This window comes from Apis cerana, linkage group LG2, assembly GCF_029169275.1.
Source record: "Apis cerana isolate GH-2021 linkage group LG2, AcerK_1.0, whole genome shotgun sequence".
Classification (NCBI taxonomy): Eukaryota; Metazoa; Arthropoda; class Insecta; order Hymenoptera; family Apidae; genus Apis; species Apis cerana.
Window position 1 is genome coordinate 14,456,995 of NC_083853.1, and position 26,539 is coordinate 14,483,533.

The following is a 26,539-nucleotide window of genomic DNA, read 5'->3' on the forward strand; positions in this document are numbered from 1 at the left end:
CCAACCTCTCGCAGAGGAGAACCACTCTTCTTATTTTTCCTTGCTCTCTTTTCTCTCTTTCCACTCCTTCCAGCTCCCTCTCGCTCGCTCACTTTACTGCCCGGCCTTCCTTCTTCTTCCTGTTTCCCGCCACTCCACTCCACCACCGTCGAGCTTCGTTCCCTTTCTCCGTTCCCTCTTTCTCGAACCCCTTAATGTCAACTTCCCGCCCAGGCCTTTCGTCGAGTTTCTCTTCCCGTTCGTTCGATCCGTTCGTGTTAAAAAAAAAAAAGGAGGAATAAAAACCACTCGTCTTAATCATCGTTACGCAAACACGTAAAACACGTACAAATAACCGTGCCGTCTCCATAAGAGAGAGAGAAAGGGAGAGAGAGATTTTTGCGAAATTTTACCAGCGGATGAAACTTCCTCCTCTTCCCCCTCCTCCTTAGGCTTAGAACTAAAGTGTCCGTAAAATTGAAACGGACATGGAATTTTAACGGTCGATTAGGCTACAAGCTTGAATCATAACGCGGAGCTGGTACCGCGCCATCTCAGGTTTACGACGCACCGCAACAACTCGTAAACCGGACGATATCGCTCTCGCCTTAAATCTGCTCGCGCCGCAAAAAATATTTCCTCGCAGCCGAGAGGAACGCGTCAGCCGAGAACTACGTCTCTGGCTTAATTCGATCGAAAGCGGCTCTCTCTTTCGAGACCCTTTTCGAGACCCGAAAAAGAGATTTCCGTCCGAATATCGAGAGAGAAAGGATGGCGCGAGAAGAGGATTAATTAATAATAATAAGAAGAATGGGAAGGAGGTGGAAAGGATTGGCTCGTGGGAGGAGACGTTGATTAAGCGATCAAGGTCACGGGAAAGAAACCAGAGTAGCCTGTTGTTGCGCCTGTTATTTCGTTTTGTCGGTGAATGAAGCGTGATGATGGTGGCTCGCATACGGAAATAGCAGTTCGAGAAAGGGCCGCCGGGTTTGCGTACAGCACGCGTGTATCCCCGATGTTTAATAAACGGGAGGGGGTCAACGAGAGTCAATCGTGCAGCTGTGCCCGGCTTAGCCGCCAACCTATTACCTCGATTCATTATCACATTGGTCTGCTTTGTGCGCGCCAGTTTTTTCTTTTTTTCCTTTTTCTTTCTCTCTCTCTCTCTCTCTCGTTCCGGTAATTTTTCTCAATTGAAACATCGTCGTCCAACACGGGACGCGCGTTTCGCAATCGCGCGTACGCTTTTGAAAAAAAAAGAAAAAAGAAAAAGAACCCTCGGACTCACTTTCTTGTTTACTTTCAGCACGGAATGACGAGGTAGACGACGCGAATCGAAGCGCGAATTTCCCATCGTCGGAGCCGCCCGTCGAAAATCACCACTCAGGTAAGCGAAAAAACGTTGAGGTTTCTCGAGATATATATATATTCTTTCCTTTCTGTGACAATCGGTGATGCTCGAGTCGAGGAAAGCGCGGGAGGAGAGTCCGTCCTTCGTGGTGGCTCGGTGAAAGTCCCCAAGAATTCGCCCTCGATCGCGAACTTCGCATTGAGATACGTCTCGTGACGCGTCACGAACTCGTTCCGGTAATGAACGCCTCGTCCACGGACGAAGAACGTTGCTACGGTTATCTCTGGGGCTGTGGTGTCGGTCACGACATTCTCGTTCCGCGCATACCACTCCTCCCCCCTCGAGGATCGCTCTCGCTCGAAAAAGGAAAAAAAGAACGAAGACAATTTTCACGAACCTCCTGGACTATCAAAAATTAGCAGAACTGGGAAGGGGGGATGCCTTCGTCGTTCCCCCTCCCCGAAAGTAAAAACTTAGTCACCGCAGCGTATTTTCTCGCGTTCCTACGTTATCTGCCACAGCTCGATTCGCTATGGGCAAAATGGAGAAAAACAGGCGATAAGAGGTTATTGTTAATTTAACTCGATAAAGGAACGATGCCGGCCGCCTGTGTTCGAGCTGGATGTCATAACGATTGAACCGAACCGACCAGATAAAATATTATACCGCGGCGATACATTAGAAGGGAAATACACGCTCGGTGTCTAATGCACGATTGCATCGTCCCGCGGATCTATCGAGTAGGAACGGCAAGTAGAGCGGGGCCGCCGAAATTTCCAGGAAAGCGAAGCTGTGCACGCGCCATTTCCGAGAAGGGAACGAAGATACGCGGTACACGAGCGAAAGAAACGAGGAAGCGCCTCGTATATCGTAGAGAGAGGGAGAGAGAGAGAGAGCGCGAATAAAAAGCAATCGAATCACCGGTTGAATCGTAAAGCGGGTTGAACGTGTTGCGGGGCTCCTTCTAGGACGATAGCTACGAGTTCGTTGGGATCTTTGTAAATTGGCACAGAGGGCACGCGAGTCGCGTCGATGGCCGTTCGAAATATACTCGCGTTGTACGCATACGCGGATATCGGCGATCGACGCGCCATCGAGTAGCGCGAGTAAAAAATTAATTGGATAAGATTCTCGAGGTGTGATTCGGTTCCCGAGCCGCTCCCACGAAGCGAAAAAGGACGAGGTGTGCGTCATCGGCGTAGTATATATATGTACACTGCTCGTTTCAATGCCAATGTCCCCTCTGTTCTTTACAATTTTCCGTACTTGTTACATCGATCGAACCTCTCTCTCCCGCTTATTGCTAAAATATTCTTCCTCGCATTTTGCCCATGTAACCGTTCTTTCGCTCGGTCGATCAACAACTCCGCACCCGGTCCGTGAGTTTCTTTACGCGTAAAGAGAGAAAGTTTGTCGAATATCAAAGTCTCTAGTCGTCGTTTCACGCGATATTTAAAACATTAATGTAATTGCCAAGATGCATCCTCGGTCAGGGCAAGTATCGCGATAAATTTTTCATTCTATATTCTTTTCATCATTATATTATTTCTTTCTTTCTATCATCAATTTTTCAACGAATAGAAATAATTTCCATAACGAGAGATCAAATTCACCCAACTAATTTCGTTACCAAAGCTGGAAAACATTGAAAATAATATTTCTATTCCCAGGACTATCAAACTCGTCGACCAACACCGAAAATACAGTTCGATCACGATCTAATTCGAGATAAAAAATCTAACCATTCGACAGTATATTATTCCAGGCTTAGATAAGATTATTCGTGAAGAGCTTAAGAATCTATTCGTTCCATTAGGAAGCGATATTTTAAAAAATCGAACAAAAATAAATATTTGCCGCATCGATCCAAATGAGAGTCACCTCTCGAGTTATCGCGTCAAACCTGAGTGGTGCCTGAGATCATCATTCGAGAGGGAAAGATTAATATGATCAACGTATCCGAAGAAAATAATCTAGCAACGAAACCGCGTGATTTTAAGATCGATTTTAAAGTATATCGAAACATTTTCCTCCTTGGTTGATTATCCGCTTATTCCTAAAATATTCTTTCTCGCATTTTTCGTTTAATCCAATAACGATAACACTGCTTTCTTAAAATATTCTTCCTCATTTTTCGCATTGGCCGTTTAATTCGATATTTGGGGAAACGCGCGATTTTAAAATCGAAACATTTTCCTCCGCAATTGATTATCCGATAATGTATGCCGCAGATTCTTAAAATATTCTTCCTTCCATTTTTCGCATCGAACGTTTAATTCAATAGCCGAAGAAAATAACGTAGGAAACTGCGCGATTTTAAGATCGATTTTAAGATAGATCGAAACATAAACATTTTCCATTTTTCTCCGATTGATTATTCGATAATATACGCCGTTTATTTCTAAGATATTCTTCCTCGTATTTTTCATTGGCCGTTTAATCCAATATCCGAGGAAAATAACGATTTTAAGATCGATTTTAAAATTGAAACATTCTAAAATATTCTTCCTCATTTTTTAATTCAATATTTGAGGAAACGCGCGATTTTAAGACCGATTTTAAAATAAAATCGAAACATTTTCCTCCGTAATTATCTTCTTTAGATTATCTTCTTAGTCCTAAAATATTCTTCATTTTTCGCATTGGCGAAATTTTTTAATCCAATATTTGAGGAAACGTAGAAAAGCGCGCGATTTTAAAACCGATTTTAAAATAAAATCGAAACATTTTCCTTCCTAATTAATTATCCAAACGATAACACAGCTTATTCCTAAAATATTCTTCCTCTATTTCTCATTCTTCTCATTGGCCGTTTATTCCAATATCCGAGAAAAATAAAAATAAAATAAGGATAAGAAATCGCGCGATTTAAGACCGATTTTAAAATAAAATCGAAACATTTTCCTCCCTAATTAATTATCGAAACGATAACACAGCTTATTCCTAAAATATTCTTCCTCTATTTCTCATTGGCCGTTTAATCCTATATCCGAGAAAAATAAAAATAAAATAAGGATAAGAAATCGCGCGATTTAAGACCGATTTTAAAATAAAATCGAAACATTTTCCTCCCTAATTAATTATCGAAACGATAACACAGCTTATTCCTAAAATATTCTTCCTCTATTTCTCATTGGCCGTTTAATCCTATATCCGAGAAAAATAAAAATAAAAATAAGGGTAGAAAACCGCGCGATTTAAGACCGATTTTAAAATAAAATCGAAACATTTTCCTCCCTAATTAATTATCGAAACGATAACACAGCTTATTCCTAAAATATTCTTCCTCTATTTCTCATTGGCCGTTTAATCCTATATCCGAGAAAAATAAAAATAAAAATAAGGGTAGAAAACCGCGCGATTTCAAGATCGATTTTGAGGTAGATGGAAGCATTTCCATTTTCCCGGGTGACCGATTATTCGTATGACAACACCGCTACGCCGAGAGATTCGATTCATGGGTAATTTTCGCGGTGGAAAAATGACAGAGCTGCTCGTTCGAAACGGGTCGCGTCGAATGAGGATCCGGTTACCGGAGCTCGCGTGTGGTCTCCGGCCGATCGGAAAGCGAGCCACGATTGAAAGGCCGTTGCCAGCGCCGCTGGTCGAAAGTAAATTTAGCGGGAAACAACGGCCGTCCCGGGAGCTGTTGTTTTCTTTTCGCGATCCGTAAAGGGAAATTTCAGGAGAGAGAGGAGGAGAGAGGGGTGGCTCGACCGGTAACTCGACTGTGCGATTAAACGCGGCGAGGAAATCCTAAGGCGATACAATCGTTGCCCCGAGAAAACGAAGCGGAAGTGGGGCGCCTCCCTTTGTATCTCAAAAAGGATCGTTTTTCTCGCGAAGCGAGCGACGGGATGGAAAAGCCGACGCCGATACGTGATCGCGAATCGCGTGGCACGAGATGGAAAAAAAGCGTCCTCCTTTGCCGCCGAACGTTCCTCGGAATCGGATAACGAAAGCATCGAGTTCCCTCTGGAGAGAAAGAAAGAAAGAAACGTTTCGAGATGTACTCTCGTAACGCCTCGATTAATATCACGCAGCCGATAATCGATATAAATAGAGGCTCGAGGAGCAACAGGCGAAACGAGTACGCGCCTCCAAGAGGCGAGGTCGCTCCTTAGATCTGCAACGTGATATTAACCCTTCGACGCGGCTCCACGTATTAAGTTGCGACCCACTTTTCTGAGGCCTGGGCGGAGGAGGGCGATCGATTTTTTCCTGCGAATCGGCGTGGATTTTCTTTTGTTTTTAACGATTTCTGGATTAAAAAATATTTATTTATTAGCCAATTGAAACTACCAACTCGGGCCCGATGATTTATCGCTTTTTTCTTTTTGCCTTGGAGTATTTACCTACGTACGTACGTAAGCCTGGTGACTCATTCCCGCGTCGCGAATAAGAAGATCGCTGCTTATCGCGCCCGAGACCGATTTGGTGACGAATGACGAATTCCAGAACGACAATGGGAACGTTAACGTTGAGGTGGAAACGCAAGGAGAAGTTGGGATCGATCATTCCATCGCGATGAATGCGCAAGGATTGCGTAAGAAGGCGATATCAAATCCGCCAGTTCTATGATTTCGGGACTCCCCCTATCTTTTTGGCCCACGACTCGCCATCCTTCGAAGATGCGGCAACAATGCGCGCTAGAAAAATCCTTCTCCCTTTGAACGCGCGATATTCCTTTTTCTTAAACTTAATTAACCGATTAATTAATTCAGGAATCGAAAATCGTTCTCCCTTGAAATTCCCCTCGTGTGATTCCTTGGCAAATGCTTTCTTCTCGAAGACTTAAAGAATTAATTAATTAACGAGCTTTCATTATGGAAAATGATTCGATGAAGAGTAAATTCGAAACTCGCGAGAGATCCCTCTTTCCAAGATCTTCTTAACCTTGCCAACGGCGAGGCCTTCTTTTCTCGAAAACGCTGGTTCTCTAAAACGAACCCGCCGGTCGTAAAATAACCTGCTCGTCCCGGAGTATAGATCCAGGCCCATCGAAAAGAAAGATTTCGTAATCGAGGCGGATCTGGAAAAACGTGACACGTCCGCTTTATCCCTTCTCCCGGTGCGTATAACGCTCGGTGTCGCGGCGGTAACCACGGAAGCTGGCCTCGACGAGCAATGTCGTCCAGTCTCACGAGAGCCTTCCCGCCGGTAACAGCGACCGGTCCTCCTCCCTTTTACACCTCCCTTTGCCCTTTGCTCTTGAATCCTCCTCCTGCTCCTCGAGAAAAGTTGTCCAAGCTTCGAGTTGGAAGGGAAAATCAAAGTGAATGTCCACGTCGTCGAGAAGCGAAGATATTCGATGCGATATTCGTTATGTCATCCACGGAGAAGCCTGACGCGGCGGGGGGAGCTTGGTGCATGGCGGAGGAAGCCCGGTTCTCGGGCGAAGTCGAGGTCAGTACTCGCCGTAATTCGCGGGATCGCGAGCAGGGAGTGGAAGGAGTTTGCTTTGCCGACCAGAATTAGTCGAGCTTGTGTTTAATCATATCCGGCGTGTCGGGGATCCTCTCGTGGGATTTCCACAAGCGTTGGAAACTGGCTGCGAGAGGAGATCCGATCGACGGAATGCGTGATCCATCCGTCTGATTAAAATTGTCGGCGGCTAATCGGCTCAACTCTGGATGTAGAGCGGCACGTACGCGTCCAATCGATCGATATCTAAGAGGAGGTTGCCGCCGCTTTGAAGAACAGCTTGGTCGGAGTCATCGGATCGAAAAGGAGGTTGGTTCGAATTCTGTACTTTTAGGTAGGAATATCTCTGAAGGAAAAACGAAATCCAAGAAGAGGGAAACTCGTAGATCCGTGAATTATGTAATATTCGAGTTGCTCTTCTGAGAGACGTATCCGATTGATTGCACGTGGCACGTGCACTCGTCGATTTTTATTCGCCTTTTTCTTTCGCGATGCCACGCGTGTATTTGCATTAAAGCTTGGGTCCGCTCGACTCGGGGTCGGATCTTTCTTGGATTTCTTTTGCCGAGCAAAGTTGTGAAAGAGCAAAGTACTCTCGAATGCATAAAGTGCATAGAACCGTTGCGCTAGTTCTTCGAATTCCGTTCGCCTTTCCAATGAAAGCTTCGAACGAGGCGGTGTCTTTGGTTCGAGCCGTATTTGGATATATCGATGACGTATTATCGGGTGCCGGAAAATGCGGGTTTCTAAGCCAGAAAGAAGAAAAGAAAGAAAAGAAAAATTGTTCAAACGTTATATCGGAATATCCTTTATCCTGGAAAGTAATTTTTACTCTTTAGGATGGATCGATTGTTGATCCTTCGATTGTCGTTCTTTAAATTTTCACACGCAACAAGACATGTGGAAAGATCGTATGGAGGATGAGGCGATATCTGCGCATCTTTTCCGCGTAAACATTCCCGCAGTTCGTCATCTTCGAAGATAAAATTAACGATTCGTCAAGCGTTCGTTTCTTTTTCTTTCTACGTAATACGCAGTATTTCCAACAAGCAAATATTAACCGGTCGATTAAGAACGCGCGACGATCCTTCTTTCTTGTTTCGTTATTTAACGCGCCGATCAATTGGTTATTGAAATCCAAAGAAACTTGGCCGAGACAAGAGGAGAGAACCTTTTCCCTCGTGCATTTTCCGCGATTCCAAGCGGCCAAGCGTGACACGAGTGGCGCTGGAGCGCGGATAACGCGCGATTTATCAGTGGGTGCGCGCGTTAGAATGTAGAAATCCTTGGATCCGAGCGAGTGATCTGCTCCGGACACGTCCGATTCCCTCCCTGGTAACCGCATAATAAACCGTGAAAGTAAGTCAACGATAAAGATACAATAAATTTCCACATTCCAAAAATCCCTTTCGAGAAAAGTTTCCATGTTTCGAACAGTATGTACGCCCGCGTTGAGTAAGGAATCTTCGTGCCTTCCTTTTCTCCTCCTGTTCTAGAAAAGTTTCAAACTATATATGTATATATATATACACGTTTAACATTCGCGTGTCATTCACGGAGAAACCTGACACTCTTTCTCCCTGTCTCCCTCTTTCCGTGTTTGATATTTTGACCTTAGAAAGCAATTGGAACGAATTCTCCTTCTCTTCCGGATCCTGGTCTCGGCGACCTTCGATTCGAAACGAGTATAACGAGTTAAAAGTCTAAACACGCGAGTGGACGCGAATCATAACAACACGGTATATATAGATATAGCGTGGCTTGTTACGAATATCTCAATTGCGTAGATTGAAATTCCTATCTCGGTTGTATTGGCTGCGGAGAGACGATAAACGACAAGTTGAAGTTAAGGAGAGAAAAAAAGGAAAAATAAAAAGAACAACAAGCGTTAGAATTCGCTTAACAGGCTAAAACGTTTTCGAGCGTCGTGGTAGTAGTGGCAATAGCTCTTGTTTCTCCCACCCCTCCCGCGCTGGAAATCTCGCGTATTTGAAATGCTCGAACGGATCAACGGTTCCCGCTCGAGAGATCGCGGGAGCAACGACGCGTGTGGATCGAAATATCGACGCGTTGCGGCACCGATCACCTCGTCGGGTGCACGAGAGCGTGAACTCCAGTGCTGCTCGCCCGGAACGAGTCCAAAGGGATCCTCGAGGCGGGGATCGGCAAAAATCTATCGACTCGAACTCGTATCTCGAAATTTACTTTTCCACCCGTCCGAGAGGACTCGAAGAGAGGGGTGCGATAACCGATCGCGTGTGGTTTCAGAGACGGTAAATGGTAGGATGGACAACTGCGGAGGCGGTCAGCGGCTGCCCCCGGACGGGGACGAGTTTCCAGCGGCCTACCAAGAGTTCGGTGGGAACAGCGGGCAGCAGCAGCAGCAGCAGCAGCAACAGCAGCAGCAGCAGCAACGTTTCGCGACGACGGGGAGCGCGACGGCGAGGACGGCGACGATGAACGGGCGCCTCGTGTGCGACGAGGGCGAGCCGTTCATGGTGGTGAACGAGGGGTACAAGTTGCTGGAGGGGAACGTGGCCACCGGCATCATTCTGCAAGCCGAGAACAGGATCTCCGTCCCGGGCGCGGAGAGCTCGCCCGTCTGCCAGGAGGTGGTTGGGAAGCTCGAGATGGCGGGCAGCGAGCGCGAGAACGTCGTTCGTTGCCAGGACGCGAGCAGCAACACCGTCTCCCTTCTGGCTCGAGAGGAGGCGAAGGACGAGCTGGTTAAAAAGTCGGTGTACTCGGCTGCGGCGGGCTGCTACGGGGACGGGAGCGTGCTCGTGTCGGAGAGGAGGATCGAGATCACCGGGTATTATCACAAAGACGTTGGCGCGGTCATCGAGGAGGATCGTCGCGCCGAGAAGGACGACACGCCCCCGCCGCTACCGCTCACCGGTAAAATCGTCCACCCGCGCCCCGTGTCCTTCCCTCGAACCGTGTTTCCTAATTCGTTGTTCTCGTTTTCAACAGGCCCGCCCAAGATCGACCGCGCCGTTTGCCCCACCTCGTACGCGGCGAGGAACGCCGCCCCGCTCCTGGACTCGACGGCCAGAAAATTCACGTCGAACGGCGAACTGTGGAGGCAGGACGACAAATCCGAACGATCCGTCAGGGACAAGATCGCTATGTTCTCGTCCCAAAGCAGCCTGGACGGCCCCCTCTTCCCGAGCGCGAGCATGATCGCCGCGGCCGCGACCAACAGGAGGCTGTCCAAGTACAAGTCGACGGAGGACGTGTGCAGCGACGAGAGGCACTGCGGGCAGAAGGAGAGGGTCTCGTTCCTCGGGGACAGGACGCAGAGCTCGTTCGACCTGACCGACTCGGGGAGAAACGTCGGCCAGGAGCCGGGGAGGAGGTACAACAGGCAACGGTCGCCGTTCAACGCGTTCGGCGCCTCGAAAACGAGAGGTGGAGCCGGCTTCGAGGCATCCACGCCGCCGCCCAAGTCGGCGGCGAACAGCTACTCGGTCTCGGGTCAAAATTCCCCGACGAAGGCGGGCCTCGCGTCGGCCGCGTTGTCCCGCGCCACGAGCTTCTCCGGCTCCTCGTCGGCGTACGGGCACCAGGACCGCGCCTCGACGGCCGCCGATCTCGCGCCGACGTTGGCGATCTCGAGGACGAGCTCGTTGGCGTCCACGTTCAAGAGGCCCGCCGAGGACAGTTTGAGGAGGAACAGTTTGAACCAGCTGATCGAGCAGAGGAAGAGGTCGATCTCGAAACTGAGGGGATTGGTGATCCCCGAGAAGGAGACGATAACGATCGACGCGCCCATCGTCGACCTACCCGAAATCAAGTCCCGAGACTCGATACTGTTGCATCAGGTAAGCACGGAGCGAGCGCGGAGTAAACGGAAAATGTGTGAGCGAACGCGTTGCGTTGTCCACAGGTGTTGGCAAAGGCGAGCATCCAGGACAAGTGGGGCTCGCAAAGCTCGTTGGCGAGCAACGCGAGCACGGCCAGCGTGCCTCTGAGGAGCGCGGCTTCTTTCAAGATGCCCGCTCCCCAAATACACTCCAAGTACTCGCCCGCCTTCAAGAGGAAGAGCCTGACCGTGTACGCCACGTCCTCGTCCAAGGACCCCTCCTCGACCAGCGCCCCCGTCAAAACCCCCTCGCCCGTCACCCCCATCTCCGCGCCCCCGCTCTGCGAACCTCCCAAGAGCTTGGAGAGCATTTGCAGCCCGACGCGAAGCGACTACAGTTTCGAGTACGCGTCGACCGCCAGCTCGCCCGAGGGATTGCGCGGCAGCAGGCCGAGAGCCGCGCACAGGAAGGCCAGGATGGATTACGACGACTCGGACAACGACTCGGCCGTGAGCAGCTCGCAGAGCAGCATATCCCGGGGCTTCAGCCCGCCCACCTCCCCCGTCCCCTCCGAACGCTCCACCATTTCGTCCGAGAGATCCTACGTATCGACGGAGAACAACTACCAACGGCGATCCCTGATCATAGACAGCCCGACCAGGGGCTACAACCAGGCGAGGGAATCGAACGCGGACGGGTCGCAAAGAAACGGCTCCCAAATACCTCAGAGACAGTTGAAACGATCGAACAGTACCGACACCAACTGCAGCACCTCCTCGACCCTGACCTCGGGCTCCCAGGCGAGCGCCGAGTCGCTGTCCCGAAGGGTGCTCAAGCCTCAGAGCGTGGAAGCCATAAATCGCAAGAACATTCTGGCGAGCGCCAGGTGCCGTAGCGGCAGAGATCTGAACGGATCGCCACTGATCCAAAGGAAGTTCGCGGACGACAAGGGGCGGTCGGTGATCGGCGAAAACGGGGAAGAGAACGGTTATCAGAAAAGTCGGGGGGTGAAAAATAGCGTTTCGAAAGATGCGGTGAAGATCGCTTACATCGAGGTGACGGATCCGTTGGGAGAGGAGGATCCCTTTCGAAAGGCGAGCGAGCGATCCGATTCGCCGTTGAAGATGAGCGTCGCTCCGAGCGTGGCGAGGCCGCCCTCCAAGTTCGAGGCCTCGATCGAGCCCTCGAACGATTTGAAGATGTGGGTCCGCACCGAGGCGAAGGCTCTGGCCAGGTCGATCGAGGAGAAACCGGTCGACAAAGTGGAGAAAAAGTCGGTCGACATCGCTGCCTCCGATCCCGTGGACAACGATCAGAGGAGGAACAATAATAAATCTGTCGGAATGGAGAAACAACGGTACGGCTCGATCGACCTGTCCTCGCCGAGTAGACGAATCCAGGAGAACGAAAACGAGTCCAGATTGACGAGGCAACCGCGTGGCTCATTACCACCGAACAAACCTTCCGAGGATCAGAACGATCTATTGACGATACTCACGACCAAGAGCAGATCTAGATCGGCGATACACGTGGACGAGGGAAGTTTTGCTAGGTCCAAGAGCCAGATGAGTTTGGAGGATATCCTGGGCGCGAAGGCGGAGACGAAGTCGGCACGAGGTCAAAGCGGCGAGACGAGAACGGAGAAGAGCAACGTTTTCTCCAACAGCCAGAGCAATCTGGGAAAATCTTTATGGGAGTCGAGGGACAATCGATACATTAGACGAAGCTCGAGCACGTTGAACGAGTATTGGAACGAGGATCATAAATCGTTCTCGAAAGCGTCAACGTTGGAAAAATCAAGATTGGCCGAGAGCAGCGCGGACGAGATGATGGAAGTGGAGAAATCGAAATCGGCGTTGTCGAAAATTCCAACATCGAGAAATCTCGGTCGAAGAAGCGTGAGTGTCACGGATATGAAGAAGGCTGTGGAGGTAAACTTTACCGGTGCGCAGAGCGTTGGAACTGGTCATAACCGGTTTCCCAGTTTGGACAGTAGCGTGGACGAGAATATGTCTCCTGTTGGAATCGATATGGACACGGACAGATGTTGCAACGAACAATTTGGAAGTATCAGTTCGTTGGCGAGCACCACCAGTTTGATCTCGCAACAGGAATTGGCGCAGTTGGTCGAAGAGGCGAGTCTGGAAGAAACTCGAGGTGCTCACGACGTGATCGTTGTGCTGCTTCACAAGGAGAATCCGACCGGCAGCGTTGGAATCACTTTGGCCGGTGGAGCGGATTGCGAGATCAAGGAAATCACTATTCATCGAGTTCTGGCCCATTCCATAGCCGACAAGGATGGTCGTGTGCAGAGAGGGGATAGGATCCTGAGTATAAACGGAAGAAGCACGCAAGGTCTCACGCACAGAGAGAGCATAGCGGTGCTCAAGCAGCCCAGATCGGAAGTTGTTTTGGTTGTCTCTCGATCGAGGACGGAGGAAGGGTCTTGCAAATTGAAATCACGAACCGCGAGCGTCGAAACTATCATCGAAGGTGAGATTCGAATTTTCGAAAAATTTCGTTAAATCGAAAGGTTTTATTTATAATAACCGGACAGATTTTGTTCTCGAAGGATTCGAGACGAACGATACTGCAGAGGACACTGCGTGGGGTCCACCGTCGGTTGTAGCAGTTTACAAGGACGGAACTGGTTTGGGATTCAGTCTCGAAGGAGGTAGAGACAGCCCTCTTGGGGACAGGCCGTTGCTGATCAAAAAAATATTTACCGGTACGTTGCGTTTTCCGTCTTCGATAATCGCATTTTAAAATTATATATATCTAATAAAAATATTGCGATGTAGGAGGTGCTGCTGAGAAAACAGGTGCCTTAAAGGCAGGGGACCAGTTATTACAAGTAAATGGATATGATGTGACACGAATGTCAAGAATCGAGGCGTGGTCTCTTATGAAGAAATTACACGATGGCGAAGTGAACCTCCTAGTCAGGCACCCTGCCACCAAATCGTCGTAAATGGTAGTCAATTCCGATAAACGTGTCGTATGTATATCGTAAACACCATGGATGCAATACAACGAATTTCAAACAAGTGCAATGGTTTCATAGAATGCAATTTTTATATTGAATTTGAACGATACAATACGCGTTTGGATGATTCTTGTGTTCGAAATCGGATTTTATTGCGAATATTTAGTGTATCTTTTCATCTACTTTCAAAAAAATAGAGTAATCAAATATAATTCGTTGAAAATTTACTGTAGGATCCATAAATTTTGCTTATATATGTATGTGTATATCAAGATTATATCGCTAAATAATTATTTGAAAATCTTTGCGAGAAAGAATTTTTTTTTTTTTTTCGGTATTGTGGTACTATCGAGTACAATGTGTAATGTCCGTTTGCATACGTGAGGAATACCTTTCCTAATCATCATCTACTATTAGTTTGTATTGAAGTTTAAAGTATTTCTAAAGAACGTATGTATAAACATGTTTTTGTTTAATACGATATTATGAAATAAATAGAGAAAAATAATTTGTAAATAAAGAGTGGAAAAATTCAAAATACAATTATTCTAGAAATATGGCATATATAATGTAAAAAAAAGAAAGAAATGTTAATATAATGCATCATTAAAGTATTTAAATGTAGACTGACATTCGTTTCTAGGTTCGCGTTTGTTAAAAATCATGCTGTGATATATGTATGTGTGTTAATATAAAAGTAATAAGCATAATAATAAAAATGGCTTGTCTTTAATAAATTCTTTAATAAACTGATTATAAATATCTCATCAATTAAATATTCTAAATGTTATTTGATCAACTCTTCGATATCGTATATTATCTCATAAATATTTCCAATGCGATTAGATCGTTGATCTTTTTCTTTCGATTAAGTTTAAAATAATTTTCAGCAATAATAACAAAATAAAACACAGATTTAACAACGCTTCAAAGTAAAGTTTTATAATCGTACATCGAAGACTATGTTTGTAAAATGTTAATTATACGTTCAACAAAATTAATACCAATAATATTTCTTTGGTTTACGATCTTCTTTAATACCCATTTTATCCATAATATCCATTTCAAATGTTTTCAATTTTCCCTATAAATTAATAAAAATCAAAATTATTAATTACACCGAACTACATACTAATTACTTATTTTTATTAGATATAAAACTTACTTCGAATGTTAGTTCTTTTACATCACTTTCGATAGTATCTTTAGATTGCTCGATATATAATTCTGGAGTTTTATAATCTACAGTTTCTTTGCTACTTATAGGAATTGGGATGATTCTACCAGTTCTACAAGATACTCTCACTCGATTTCCCTCTTCTGTATATCTCCATTCTATAGCAGTCCCTTTTCTAATATAAAAATTAAAGATATGAATACGATGTATTTTCTAATAAGTTCTATTTCGTTTTAAAAAATTATAATGACTCTTACAAATCAAAAGGATCAACTAATTGTACATCCCTAGTAACTAATAATGGTTGTTCCACGCGCATACAAATTCCGGGGAAATCTTTCTTTTTTCCACGTATTATTGCCTTCGTATTTAATCCTTGTACAATAATCCAATTTCTTTCCTGAATGATATCCTGCACTATTCCTTGTTTTCCCTTATCTGGACCAGTTAATATCTCTACCTAAAAATATTTTAATGCTGCTTCTTTTTATATAACGCATAAATATATATCGTTTATAAATTACATACACGATCTCCACGGAAAAAACTCCAATTTTTTATAGGTTCAATCGGAACATACTTTCGATGTTTTTTAACCCAATTGTCTATACAAAAATTTGTAGTCCAGGGACGATGTATAGAAAAATACAACTTCTTTCTTGATACTACTTTACGTGGAAGAAATTGCGGTTTACCGGGTGGAGGTTTCCAAAATACCTATATATTATTAATATTATTCTCTAATCTAAATAGAATGTGGTACAAAATATGATAAACACGTATATAAAATAAATGTACGTACACGTTCTGTAATACGATCTATATAGCGATCTGGTAAATTTGCATATTTTTTAGACCATTCACTCATCTTTCCAAATAACGTACCTATGACTCTCATTTTTTTAAATTATAAATTAAATTCACGTTTAAGATATTTAAAAAGATTCTATACTTAAAAATTATAACTAAAGTCAAATTCTCAATTAAATATGTAAACACATGAATCAAAATGTGATACGAACTTCGAAAAAGTATGATATATAGAATTGAAACTAACGTATATTTATTTTATTTAATTTATAAGTGCATATATCATATATATGTAAATGATAAAACGTATTAATGTTATTCAGTATGTTTGATTTATATTAAAAAGTTATATTACAATATGTTTAATTAATTCATAAAATTTTTATTAAATTTAAAAAAATTTTATTAAATTAAAAAACTTAAAAATTTTGTGATATATTGTATGTTACATATATAAAAATTGTATTTAAATATTCTTATTGGATTTTATATTATAAATATTTATATCAAAAATACTTGTAAACGTAACTTTATATTTTCATGTATTTTATATGTAAGTTTCATCAGTAATCAAGGTGGCGCCATTTTTTTGAAAAACATTGAACGAAACGTATAAATGATGAATAATTATATATATATATAGTTTAAAAATACAATTTTATAAAATAATGTAATATCATTATAACAAAATTTATTAAATCATATATATTATTATATATATTTATTATTATATGTATTATTATTAATATTTATAATTCGAATAGGTTAGAATAATACATATATACATATTCATGATTCATTGTCCGTATTCATATCATCGGAATTAAAAAATGTTATTTCAATTGAGAAAATGCATATACACACGAATGCAACAATTTGTAATGTTACATATGCATAATAGATCTCAAGTGAAAATAAAAACGATATATTATTGGACAGAATCGAAATGTACAAATTTGATGAATCCAAATTTTAGCATACATAGGTCAATGTGTACTAGTCAAAAGCAAAAGGAAGATGTTAGATTGCCACCCTTAATGTGGAAACGGAAAGAAGACCGAGGTTTCTCTATTTTGCAGATGCTTCAGGCATATTATTATTTACGTTCAACTGTTGACAAAGAATTTCGTTTTATTGAATTTGTACAAGGAGTTCGTCAGGTACAATATGTTTATTGATATATTAATGCATTTTGGGAAATATAATTAATTATGATAACATATTTAATTTCAATAGATAATGTTTAATTGATATAATTAATTTAATTTAGGCAATAGAAGTAATATCTAATGCTTTAGCTACTCAACACTATGATGCATTAGATGGTATAGTAACTGAAACTACTATAAAAATATTAAAAGATACAGTTGAAAGCCTTACGCAAAATCAACGTACTTTAATAGGTATACAAACTAAAAATATTTTAGTAATGCCAGAACTTATAAAAATAAAAGAAGGTAATTTTATATAATATAATCATCTTTTTTATCATTATTGTTTTCATTCATATTTAATTTCATTATAGATAACAATGAAACAATGGTTGAAATAGGAATAAATGGATTTTATTTCAAATCAATTGAAATTTCAGAATATTACTTGCTAAGTTTTAATTACATATTTCAAAGAATATATATAAATAATGAAGGAGGAGCATGGATAGCAAGACTAGTCAATCATACAACAGATATAATTTATTAGATTTCAACTGTTATATAATTGAATAAAATTTTTACTTTAAAATAAATGATTAGTTACGTTTTAGAATAAATATCTTTTTTTTTTTATATATATTATTGAATGTTTAAATTAGAGATTACAAGATAATTTAATTCAATAAAAATTTTATAATTTTATAAAAATATAAATTATTTAATATTAAATTAATACAAAAATCTAAAAATATAATTATAAAAGGCACAAGTTTCTAAAATTATATTATCTAAATAATATTTAATAATTACATGTATCATATTTTTCTAAATTTATCAAAATAAATATTTTTTTTCAAATATTTATGTCTTTCAATATGGAAGGTATATAATCTTTTATATACAATTTTGTTGCACCAATAACATTCTCATTTTTTGATATAGTCATTATAAGAAAGTTCTGTAACATAAATCTATATAAATTTACAAAACATTTTTACAGCAATTAAAAAATACATACCTCGGTTAATTGAGGATTGTGAATCCAACATTCTTTTTTATATACATTTTGAAACAAATTATTTTGTTTCATGGGAACAGAATTATAAAATTTGACTTCTACATTTGGCAAGTCATGTGTCTTAATTTTTATTACATTTAAATATAATTCCATAAACAATGATATTGTAATTCTACTGCATATATTTGCTTGTTTAAATGTTACATTTATCGTTTGACTTGAATATGATGTAAGTTCACATAAATGATCAATGATGTGTGGACGATTTTCTATAATATTTAAAAAATTATGTTATTAATATTTAAAGTGTTATATTTAAAAAATTATAATATTTAAAATTAAAACATTATTAATAATAAATGTATATAAATATAAATATATAATGGGTTTAAATAAAATTACTTTTAGCATCAATAGCATCAATCAGACGAAATGGCTTTGTAACAGATGCAGCAAACATTGGAATCTGATTTCTTTCTTTGTCTTTAAAACAATTATCAATAGCTGTAAATAATTATAATAAAATATGAAGTAAAAAATAAAATTATTTAAATATTATATAAATTTAATTTAAAAGAATTAAATATAAAATATAATATGCATCTATATACAAAATTTATAATATCAACAACTTACATTTTCCAACTTCTTCAAATAATTTTGTGACTGTTATATCTTTATTAATATATTTGCTAAGATGTGTCATATATAAACTATATTTACTACCTCTTTCCTCATAACTAGGTCGATAACTAGATGTAGAATATGCTTGAATTAAATTTCTAAGATTCTTTTTACTTTTATATTCTTTCACTATTGGTACTTCCTGATATATTTCAGGATTAAATTCTCTAAAAATAGATAGATTAATAAAATGCAGAAACGAGTGAAAATTAATTAAATTAAAAAAAAATATTTACCTTGAAGGTAAAGATTGACACATGTCCAAAATAATAATTAATAGTTCAGGATTATTTTTAAGAAATGCAGACAATAGTTCACTTTCACATATCGCATCTTTCCTAAGATATCTTTCTGGAGCATCTGTTGCAAGCATATAATTCTCTTGCATTTTAAAACCATGACCAGCAAAATAAAATAAACCTGTATAAAAAGATACAATTTAAGTAATAATTTACAAAATATTTATTTCTTAAATTACAAATAATTAATTACAATTAATTACAAATAATTTATTTTTTATTTTTTACACTTTACCATATACACCTTCTATTAAAGCTTTGCTAAATATTTCTATTGCATTTTTCATTTGAGTGAATGTCAAATTGAGAAAACAAATTACTTCAAATCCAATTTCTTTCAGAAGATTACCAATGCATACAGCATCATTTTTAGGTGTTAATAGACATTCATGATATTCATATTCTTCATTTGCTATAATTAAAGCTATTTTTGCAACTGCTTTTAATCTTTGGAAATCTATCTATAAAATTATGAATTTAATACATTATGATGTAATTAATATCATAATATTAATATTAATAAAAAAATATTACATATTTTTACCATTATATGACTTTTTTCAGTATAAGCTTCACTAATATTGTTATGAATATAACAATAATATTTCCCTTCATTTTTTGAAGTAAATTGTTTTATCTAAAATTATAAAAAAAAATTCATAACATTATTATTATTTTGATGAAGAAAAAAAATGGTAGTTTACATACATGCAGAATGTTTGATGTTTCTCCATCTATTTTAACATTGTCATGGAACCATTGATAACATGGTTCAGGATTGCTACTAGCTTTGCAAAAAATTGTAAAACTTTCATTTTCCTTAACTTCCAAAAATTGTTGGGGTTGTACTTCTATTATAACAGGCATAGGAAAAATTTGAACAATTATAGCTTTTGAAGTTAAAGTTGATATAAGAGTGCCATCATTTTTAATTTGAAATACCTTACATTTATATTCTCCAGCTTGAGAAACACTTTGAAATAAATAAAATAAATTTTATATTTCGATCAATTAACAATTTATAGAAATTGTATAAATATTTTTATATTAAATATATACTTAGTTATAGTAAGATCAAGTTCATCAGAAGTATAATACTGTAATTGTTCGTCATTATGATACCATATGTAATTTGGTGGTGGCATTCCAACAGCTTTGCAGCATAGATGAAGATGATATCCAAATGAAACTTTCAAAATATTAATTGGAAATTCTTCTGTTGGATGCATAATAATATTCAAAGGTTCTAAAATCATTATATATATATATATGAAATAAAATATAGATAATAAATAATTTATTAAATAATAATATAATATTATCATACCTGGATTAGATATAATGGATAGAATATTATAAAGTTTACAATCATTTAATAAAGCACATAATACTTCTACAGTACACATTCTAATATTTAATTCAGAAAATAATTTTTGTCCAGGAGAATCATTCGAATGTCTAATTTCTTGTAAAGATTGTATCCAAGTGCTATATTTTATGAAATGAAATAGGATATTATCTTTATTTAATTATTATAATTTAACATTTAATTTGTTTTTTTTAAACATAAATAAATAATATAAAAAAAAATTTCTCTTATTACCATGGATATTGAAGTTCTTTGGCTACATGATTTGCTAATATTGTCCAAGTTGCATCTTTATTTAATGCATTAATTATTTCATTATATATAGTTATTGGTAAACACTCAATATACGCATCTTTATCAAATTGTGTCATTTTTATTAAAATTCTTAAAAATGCAGCGTACGAAAAATTTTGTTATAAAAGGAATAATTTTTATTTTTTAAAATAAAAAAATATATTAATTATATTAATTAGTTTAATATCTGAATTTGTTTTGAATAGAATTTTTTTTCTTTTTTTATAATAATATTCATATGTAAAAATTATTTGTAAAATAATTAAAATTTATAATGTTCACAAATACATATATATATATATATATATATCGATACTTTATTCTCAATCGATATAACAGAATTATGAAATAGTAAAAATTATTGATCAATATTTTTATATCTGTAATGTATTTAAAATTAGAAAATGCAATATTTTATTTAAACTCATTATGGAAAAGATATATAAAATATATAGTTAAAAAAATAATTTTATACCATTAAATCAAATATAGGATTAATATATTTTATCATTTAAAACAACATTTATTTATAATAAATATAAATATAAAAAAAATATATTTATTAACATATAAGAATAGAAATTAAATTAATACAATAAGTTTGTAAATGAATTGAAAGTAAATAATTTTTCATTATCAAGTTAAGTTTGCGAATATGTGATAATAAGACGTGAATCTATGTTAATCTGTTTTATCTTCAGCGTTATACATTGTAATACCAAACGAAAGAGCGAGCTTTCGGAACACCCCGGAAAAGTATCGTCAGTTTTTTATTGCGGGTGCGATAGAATGGTGGGGATTGCTGTAACCAATGAGCCCGCAAAAAGCGGCTCCTGCGCGATGCGCGTGGCGCGCTGCGCCGCATAATCTTGCGTATCAGTGATCGGCAGTGCCATCCAGAAGGCAGTAGGTTACGGGTTCTAACGTGGTGAAATTTAAGGAGTCCTTATTGGTGCGATTGGTGAAAAAGGAAACGTGTGAGGGGATAGAGGGCACACGATAGTAGGTGCACGATACTCGCGAGTGTCGGAAGATCTAGTGCCGAGCCATCATGGCGAATCCACGAAAGTTCAGTGACAAGATCGCGCTACACAAACAGAAGGAAGCACAGGAAAGAGCGGCGTTCGAGGCTATCATGCGAGAAGTTTCGGATTACACAAGCAGAGTAAGGAAATCCCAGTAGGTCCTTGTCATTGAGGGACATATCTTGATATTTTCCGTATACCTTCTTCGGCTCAGATGTTAGAACGTAAACAACGAGTATTCTCTTTCCTCGTTGCACCGTGTGTCGAGTGTGTGTATGCCTACGTGAATGTGCTCGTCTTTCTATACGGTCGTGGGTATTTGAGTGTGTGACTAGTCTACTATCAGTATTTGTGTTAACGCGTACAACTACATGTACTCGCTACTGGCCCTCTGTTTCTCTTTCCTATTCGTTATCATAGTATGCGGACGGATGCGTATGTGTCTCTTCGTTCGCCGCGTGTAAGAGTGTATGAATATGCGTATATGTGGAACGAGTACTTATATGCTCCGGTATACTATGCGAAACGTACTGTGTGCTTGTTTGCCACCATCCGTCCTGTAAGTTCTTAATAAATGCATACGTGTGCGATCGACAATCGCATCCATCCTGCTGACTAGTTCGAACCGACTATCGTATTTTCAAGAAAAATCTCAATTTCGAATATTCTCACGATTTTCTATATGCATTTTAATCAAAATCTATATATATTCGCGATTAAAAAATCTTCATTCGTTTCTCATTTAAAAGAAATTGAAAGCGTTCACAATAAACTTGACGATAATCGTGTTTGTGTTTCTATTTACGCGACATACTTTTATCCACGATCGATAGTGACCAAATGAACTGTTCTTCGTTTTTCTGATAGTTTATCGTTCGTTGAAGTGCGTCGTTCAACTTTCAGTCCATGTACTTTCGAACTATTTCGATAAAACGAATATCGTTCGTATTTGACAATTTTAACTATCTTCGCAATCTCGAAATTATTAGAGATATAATACAAGTCATCACGTGTTGTTTCGAATTTAATTCAAGACTGTTCAATGTATGTTTTTCTCATAAGAATTAGAAACAAATTATTTTATTACTTCAATTTATGGTTATATAAGAGAATTATCGATAGTAATTATTTTAATTACAAAAAACGAATTGAATTTTCGAATATATCAAATGCAATCGGTCAATAACCTAATTTTTCACTCGATAAAAATGCCGATGAAAATCTTCTCTGTTAAGTATGATACTTCCGGTTCCGGGTTCTGAAACAACTTATCGTCTTGCTTCTGCGCGAAATTGCTTTTCTTAACGTTTATAGTTTCGCACGATAAAACGGACGATAGCTTTTAGATTGACAGTATTGTTATTAATCGATTCGAAATGTCAATGTATATGAAAAATCAGCGAGATAAGATTAAAATTCGATCGTGCTCTTATGCAATTGATAGCCATGATTTTATAAATTCAATTTTCCAACGAAAGATAGTTATAACCGTTTATCGTTGAGCACAATTGCGGAATTGTCACGCGTATGTTAGTCCGTTTTTTGAAAATGCACGTGGATGGGATGGATCGCGCGTAGATTCAAGCAATCAATATTTTTAGCTACGAAAGATAGAAAATTGATGAAGTTCACGCACTACAGATCGCATTTTTTTTTACGAGCTAGCGCCCTCTATCATGGTGTTACGTGGAGATTGTCGTTTCGCGGGAATCGCGCGAAATTGGCGCGTTTTTAATCGGGCAGCACTCCGATAACCGTACAGTCATTACATAACCGCCAACATTGTACTAAATGCGGAAGCTGCGTTATACGTTAAAGTTCATATTCGATCAGTCGATATCGCGGCGTTATTTACGGTACTATGACTTAATCTATTGGACGTTGAGAATGCGCGCCCGCGCGCGCGCTCGCGTGTACACATGTTTTTAGTTGTGCATCTAATTATTCCCGCGCACATTTCTCTTTATTTCTTTTTTCGCGTTTCGTTGCATTATCGTCGAATTATTCGACTAATCTCGAGATGTCAGGATAAGTTTCGAGACACGTTTCCTTATCTTCTAGCGATTCTCAAAGCGTTTCGTATTAAAGGAGAAAAGTCGTTCCATGTTTATTACACAATATTCTAATATTACGGGAAATTGTATCTCACGCGTGTATGTGTGTATGTGTGTGTACGCGTTGTATTTAAATTCCGTTTAATCGATTTGGACCTGACCAAATCATGGATCGAGTACAACGTTTGTATACGTAATCCTCCGTTTTCTTCCCTCGCGTCTAGTCTGCGTGATTCCGCGCTACATTTTTGCGCCTTATACGCGATCTTTGATCCGAACTATAATTTTTGATCGAACGATCGTCGAGTTACACGACTCTGAATCATTATACCGTTAACGGCCTCGATAACGATTACAAACGCGGCGACTAATCGTTCGAACCGATGTGTTAACTCACGCGTGTTTAAATCTCAAGTCGAATGGGAAGAACAATTGATCGTTGTTAACACTCGGAACAATTTGAACGTTGTTTGCACTTGTTTCTCATAATTCTTTTTTTCTCTCCCATATGTATCTCGCAATACAACAATTTTGGAATTATAATTATTAATCGTTCGCTAATATTCGTTCGTCGGTTCGAAGTGAAACCAATCCAAATTTTCATTACGCATATTTCGATGCAAGTTTAGTAAAATGACCCAAATGAAACGAATAGGAACAAAGAAAGAAGGGGAATCAGAAACGATGTTACGTGTGAGTGCGAAAGTACGCGCGAAACTGGTCCCATTCGTTTTCGAGGATGGCGATATTTTACGATTTCTAGTTAGTTGTCCGAGTAGTTATTTAAAAATTTTTCGATCGTGGACATCGAATTAATTTACGAATATCATCGAATAATTCAATCAATTTATCGTGTTGTTTTAACTTGTTGTTTTTTTTTTTTTTTTTTATACAAACAATCAAGTCTCGGAACTAGAAAAAACATTGCATAAATTTTCTGCGTTCTCCCTCGGAAAGAGAGATACGAGAAAGGCGAGCCACGTGGTCTAGTGCGGCATGATCTAATCGCAGAACAGGTTGTACGCTCGTAAAAGAAAAAAACTGATACTTTCACCGCAAGAATTGCGCAATTTCGTTATAAAAAAAATATGTATATAAAGAGGTCGCGATTGCAATTTTATCGCAACGATTCGATTTTCCACCGTTTCTTTATTACGATTTCCTCGAAAACGTAGCGGTGAGGATAGAAATTCGGTGTTTTCGTCTGTCCAAACCGATTTTCTTCAACGAATCGTTGGAATTTTTCTTCGCCTTCCCGTACGATGAAACGAAAGATAGGAGAAAGGGAAAAAAAGGGGGTCTGGGACAGGAATGCAGACCTAGCGGTACAAATTCGAAGTCACGTAGGACGTTTTAGAAAGGGAATGATATCCCTTTGGAGGGAGAACGCGGTTCCCTTTCTCTCGACCAAGTGTTCTCCTTCCAAGATTCCGCGCTATTGTTTAATCATTTCCGGCAACGTCGAGATTGAAAATTTTCCGGGTAGAAAAGAAAAAGTTAGGAAAATTCTCTTGCACGAATCACGCGTGGCTCGTACATATGGATAAATATACACGTTGGGGATGGTGGAGAGGCAAGAGATAGTTTGTCAGAGGAAGCGATCAAGTTGGTGACCGATACGAACGATGGACCTGCTTAGATCCACTCGGCGAGCAGCTCGGTGTGTGCCAGTCCCACGGGATCCGGGGTACTGGAGACTCCTTTGTCCGTGAAGAGTGCCGGCGCCAGTCCACCGCAGTCCAGCGGCAAACACCTGCACATTAACCTGGGGAATCAGTTCAGGGCGGGTGGCTCTCTGCCGAATGTTAACAACAACGCGAATTGCGCCAATGACGCGAAACAACACGCATCGTCGCACAACGCCGCTATCCACTCGATCGACCTTAAGGTATTGGCCCATCTCTAACAACCGTGTCAATCTAGTTTTTCTTTTTTTCCCCCCCTCTTCCTCCTTCTTTTTCGTATATATTTATATATACATATATACACATATGTGTGTGTACACGTAGATCGTGCTTGCACCATTTTTTTTGCCTCCTCTTTCTTCCGCCTCTTCGTTTTTCTCCCTTCCAAAAAATTGCAAATTCTGCTTTCTTCCCGATCATCGATCGACCGTTCCCCTTTCGCTACTACCACCGCGCCTAACGTCCTTTTGCAAACGATTCGTTCGATGCACGCGAGCCGACACAGAAAATAAAAGGATCCGGATCGATTGTCCAAACGTGTAAAACGCAAATACGTGGCGACCAATGTTTAAGAAGCGAGAATTAAAGCCCGTAAATTACGCCTGGCTTATCGGCTTTCTCTCGTTTCTTTTCGAGGCAGTACCGCGCGCGCCCCCTCTCCAACTCGCTCGCGAACTATCGAATTATTGGAATTACATTCGTTCGGTGTTGCCACGATCAATTACACCGACGTTACATTCATGTGGGAGATCTCTACTTGTTGCGAGTCCGCTTTCGAACTCGTGACTCATGGACTGGAGCAACGTACGGCCGATCGCGTGCCTCCTTTCATTAAACTATTTCCAGTCGCCGCGTAAAAATAGACGTTTCAAGATTTTTCTCCTTTCCAACGCCGGCCGGGGAGGGGAGAGGGCGCTGCGTTGCAACGATTCGCGTTCCGTTTTCGGCCCGTTCCCCTTTCGATTTCGCACAGCGGTGGAAAGTCGGTCCTTCGGAATCGAACCGGTCTCGCGCTCTATGCAAACTTTCCAAACGTCTAAACTATCCGCTTATTTCGACGCGAAATATCGATGACGAAATCTCACTCGCCTTCGAAACTTTACCTTGTTTGCGAAACTTCAAGCTTCTTCGAACGAGCCAATCTCTCCAATTCGATCTATTCCTATCCTCTTTTCTTTTTTTTTCTTTCTCTGCATGATGGAATCTTTTGCACGATCAGTACAGTGTAATCGTGTAAATGCGCGAGAATAATAAACTGTTTCTCGTTTCTTTTTTGCAGTTGAGAGTTGCATGAATAGTTCTTTTGCACGTTCCTAGATTCTTCCTAAACCGTGTTTCGCGCGAATTTAATTTAATTCTAATTCGGTAATAGCGTAGTAGTTTTCTGCTGTGCCGATAAGTATCGCCAAGTTGGTCGCGAAATT

At 40.0% G+C, this 26,539-nt stretch overlaps 5 protein-coding genes across 25 annotated transcripts in view; 3 read left to right on the top strand and 2 right to left on the bottom strand.

Moving 5' to 3' along the window:
* LOC108002829 (uncharacterized) overlaps window positions 1–14,317 on the top strand; it is a 33,795-nt gene extending 19,478 nt beyond the window's left edge. For 2 of the 4 annotated variants that reach the window (XM_017064729.3, XM_017064730.3), the window contains exons 6-11: window positions 1,286–1,366; window positions 9,023–9,652; window positions 9,728–10,578; window positions 10,644–13,053; window positions 13,118–13,288; window positions 13,362–14,317. In XM_017064729.3, coding sequence (XP_016920218.2) covers window positions 1,286–1,366; window positions 9,023–9,652; window positions 9,728–10,578; window positions 10,644–13,053; window positions 13,118–13,288; window positions 13,362–13,531 — 4,313 coding nt within the window. In that variant the 3' untranslated portion in view covers window positions 13,532–14,317. The remainder of the gene's footprint in view (window positions 1–1,285; window positions 1,367–9,022; window positions 9,653–9,727; window positions 10,579–10,643; window positions 13,054–13,117; window positions 13,289–13,361) is intronic. The other 2 variants (XM_017064731.3, XM_017064732.3) reach the window with 2 other exon arrangements.
* On the bottom strand, window positions 14,270–15,775 carry LOC108002831 (large ribosomal subunit protein uL24m). The gene is made up of 5 exons (XM_017064735.2): window positions 15,526–15,775; window positions 15,252–15,440; window positions 14,981–15,183; window positions 14,712–14,898; window positions 14,270–14,630 (listed from the first exon to the last, which is right to left on the bottom strand). The coding sequence occupies exons 1-5, from the start codon at window positions 15,619–15,621 to the stop codon at window positions 14,544–14,546; spliced, it is 762 nt and encodes a 253-aa protein (XP_016920224.1). The 5' UTR covers window positions 15,622–15,775; the 3' UTR covers window positions 14,270–14,543.
* A 290-nt stretch (window positions 15,776–16,065) lies between these two features.
* On the top strand, window positions 16,066–17,547 carry LOC108002832 (uncharacterized). 2 transcript variants are annotated; one of them, XM_017064737.3, is made up of 4 exons: window positions 16,066–16,203; window positions 16,298–16,693; window positions 16,804–16,990; window positions 17,059–17,547. In XM_017064737.3, the coding sequence occupies exons 2-4, from the start codon at window positions 16,364–16,366 to the stop codon at window positions 17,232–17,234; spliced, it is 693 nt and encodes a 230-aa protein (XP_016920226.1). In that variant the 5' UTR covers window positions 16,066–16,203; window positions 16,298–16,363; the 3' UTR covers window positions 17,235–17,547. The 2 variants fall into 2 exon arrangements, with proteins under 2 accessions (XP_016920226.1, XP_016920225.1); XM_017064736.3 differs by having other exon boundaries at window positions 16,066–16,693.
* LOC108002830 (mucosa-associated lymphoid tissue lymphoma translocation protein 1 homolog) lies at window positions 17,210–20,670 on the bottom strand. Its single transcript, XM_017064734.3, has 11 exons — window positions 20,292–20,670; window positions 20,016–20,176; window positions 19,748–19,934; window positions 19,397–19,661; window positions 19,233–19,325; window positions 18,924–19,149; window positions 18,626–18,809; window positions 18,342–18,556; window positions 18,108–18,209; window positions 17,706–17,974; window positions 17,210–17,645 (listed from the first exon to the last, which is right to left on the bottom strand). Exons 1-11 carry the CDS (start codon window positions 20,426–20,428, stop codon window positions 17,541–17,543), a joined length of 1,944 nt encoding a protein of 647 aa, XP_016920223.1. The 5' UTR covers window positions 20,429–20,670; the 3' UTR covers window positions 17,210–17,540.
* Window positions 20,671–21,169: 499 nt separating this feature from the next.
* Window positions 21,170–26,539, top strand: part of LOC108002839 (CREB-regulated transcription coactivator 1) — a 32,937-nt gene continuing 27,567 nt past the window's right edge. For 9 of the 17 annotated variants that reach the window (XM_062070909.1, XM_062070912.1, XM_062070916.1 and 6 more), the window contains exons 1-2: window positions 21,537–21,935; window positions 25,070–25,318. In XM_062070909.1, coding sequence (XP_061926893.1) covers window positions 21,798–21,935; window positions 25,070–25,318 — 387 coding nt within the window. In that variant the 5' untranslated portion in view covers window positions 21,537–21,797. Of the gene's footprint in view, window positions 21,517–21,536; window positions 21,936–25,069; window positions 25,319–26,539 lie in introns of those variants that run through there. The other 8 variants (XM_062070910.1, XM_017064756.2, XM_062070913.1 and 5 more) reach the window with 2 other exon arrangements.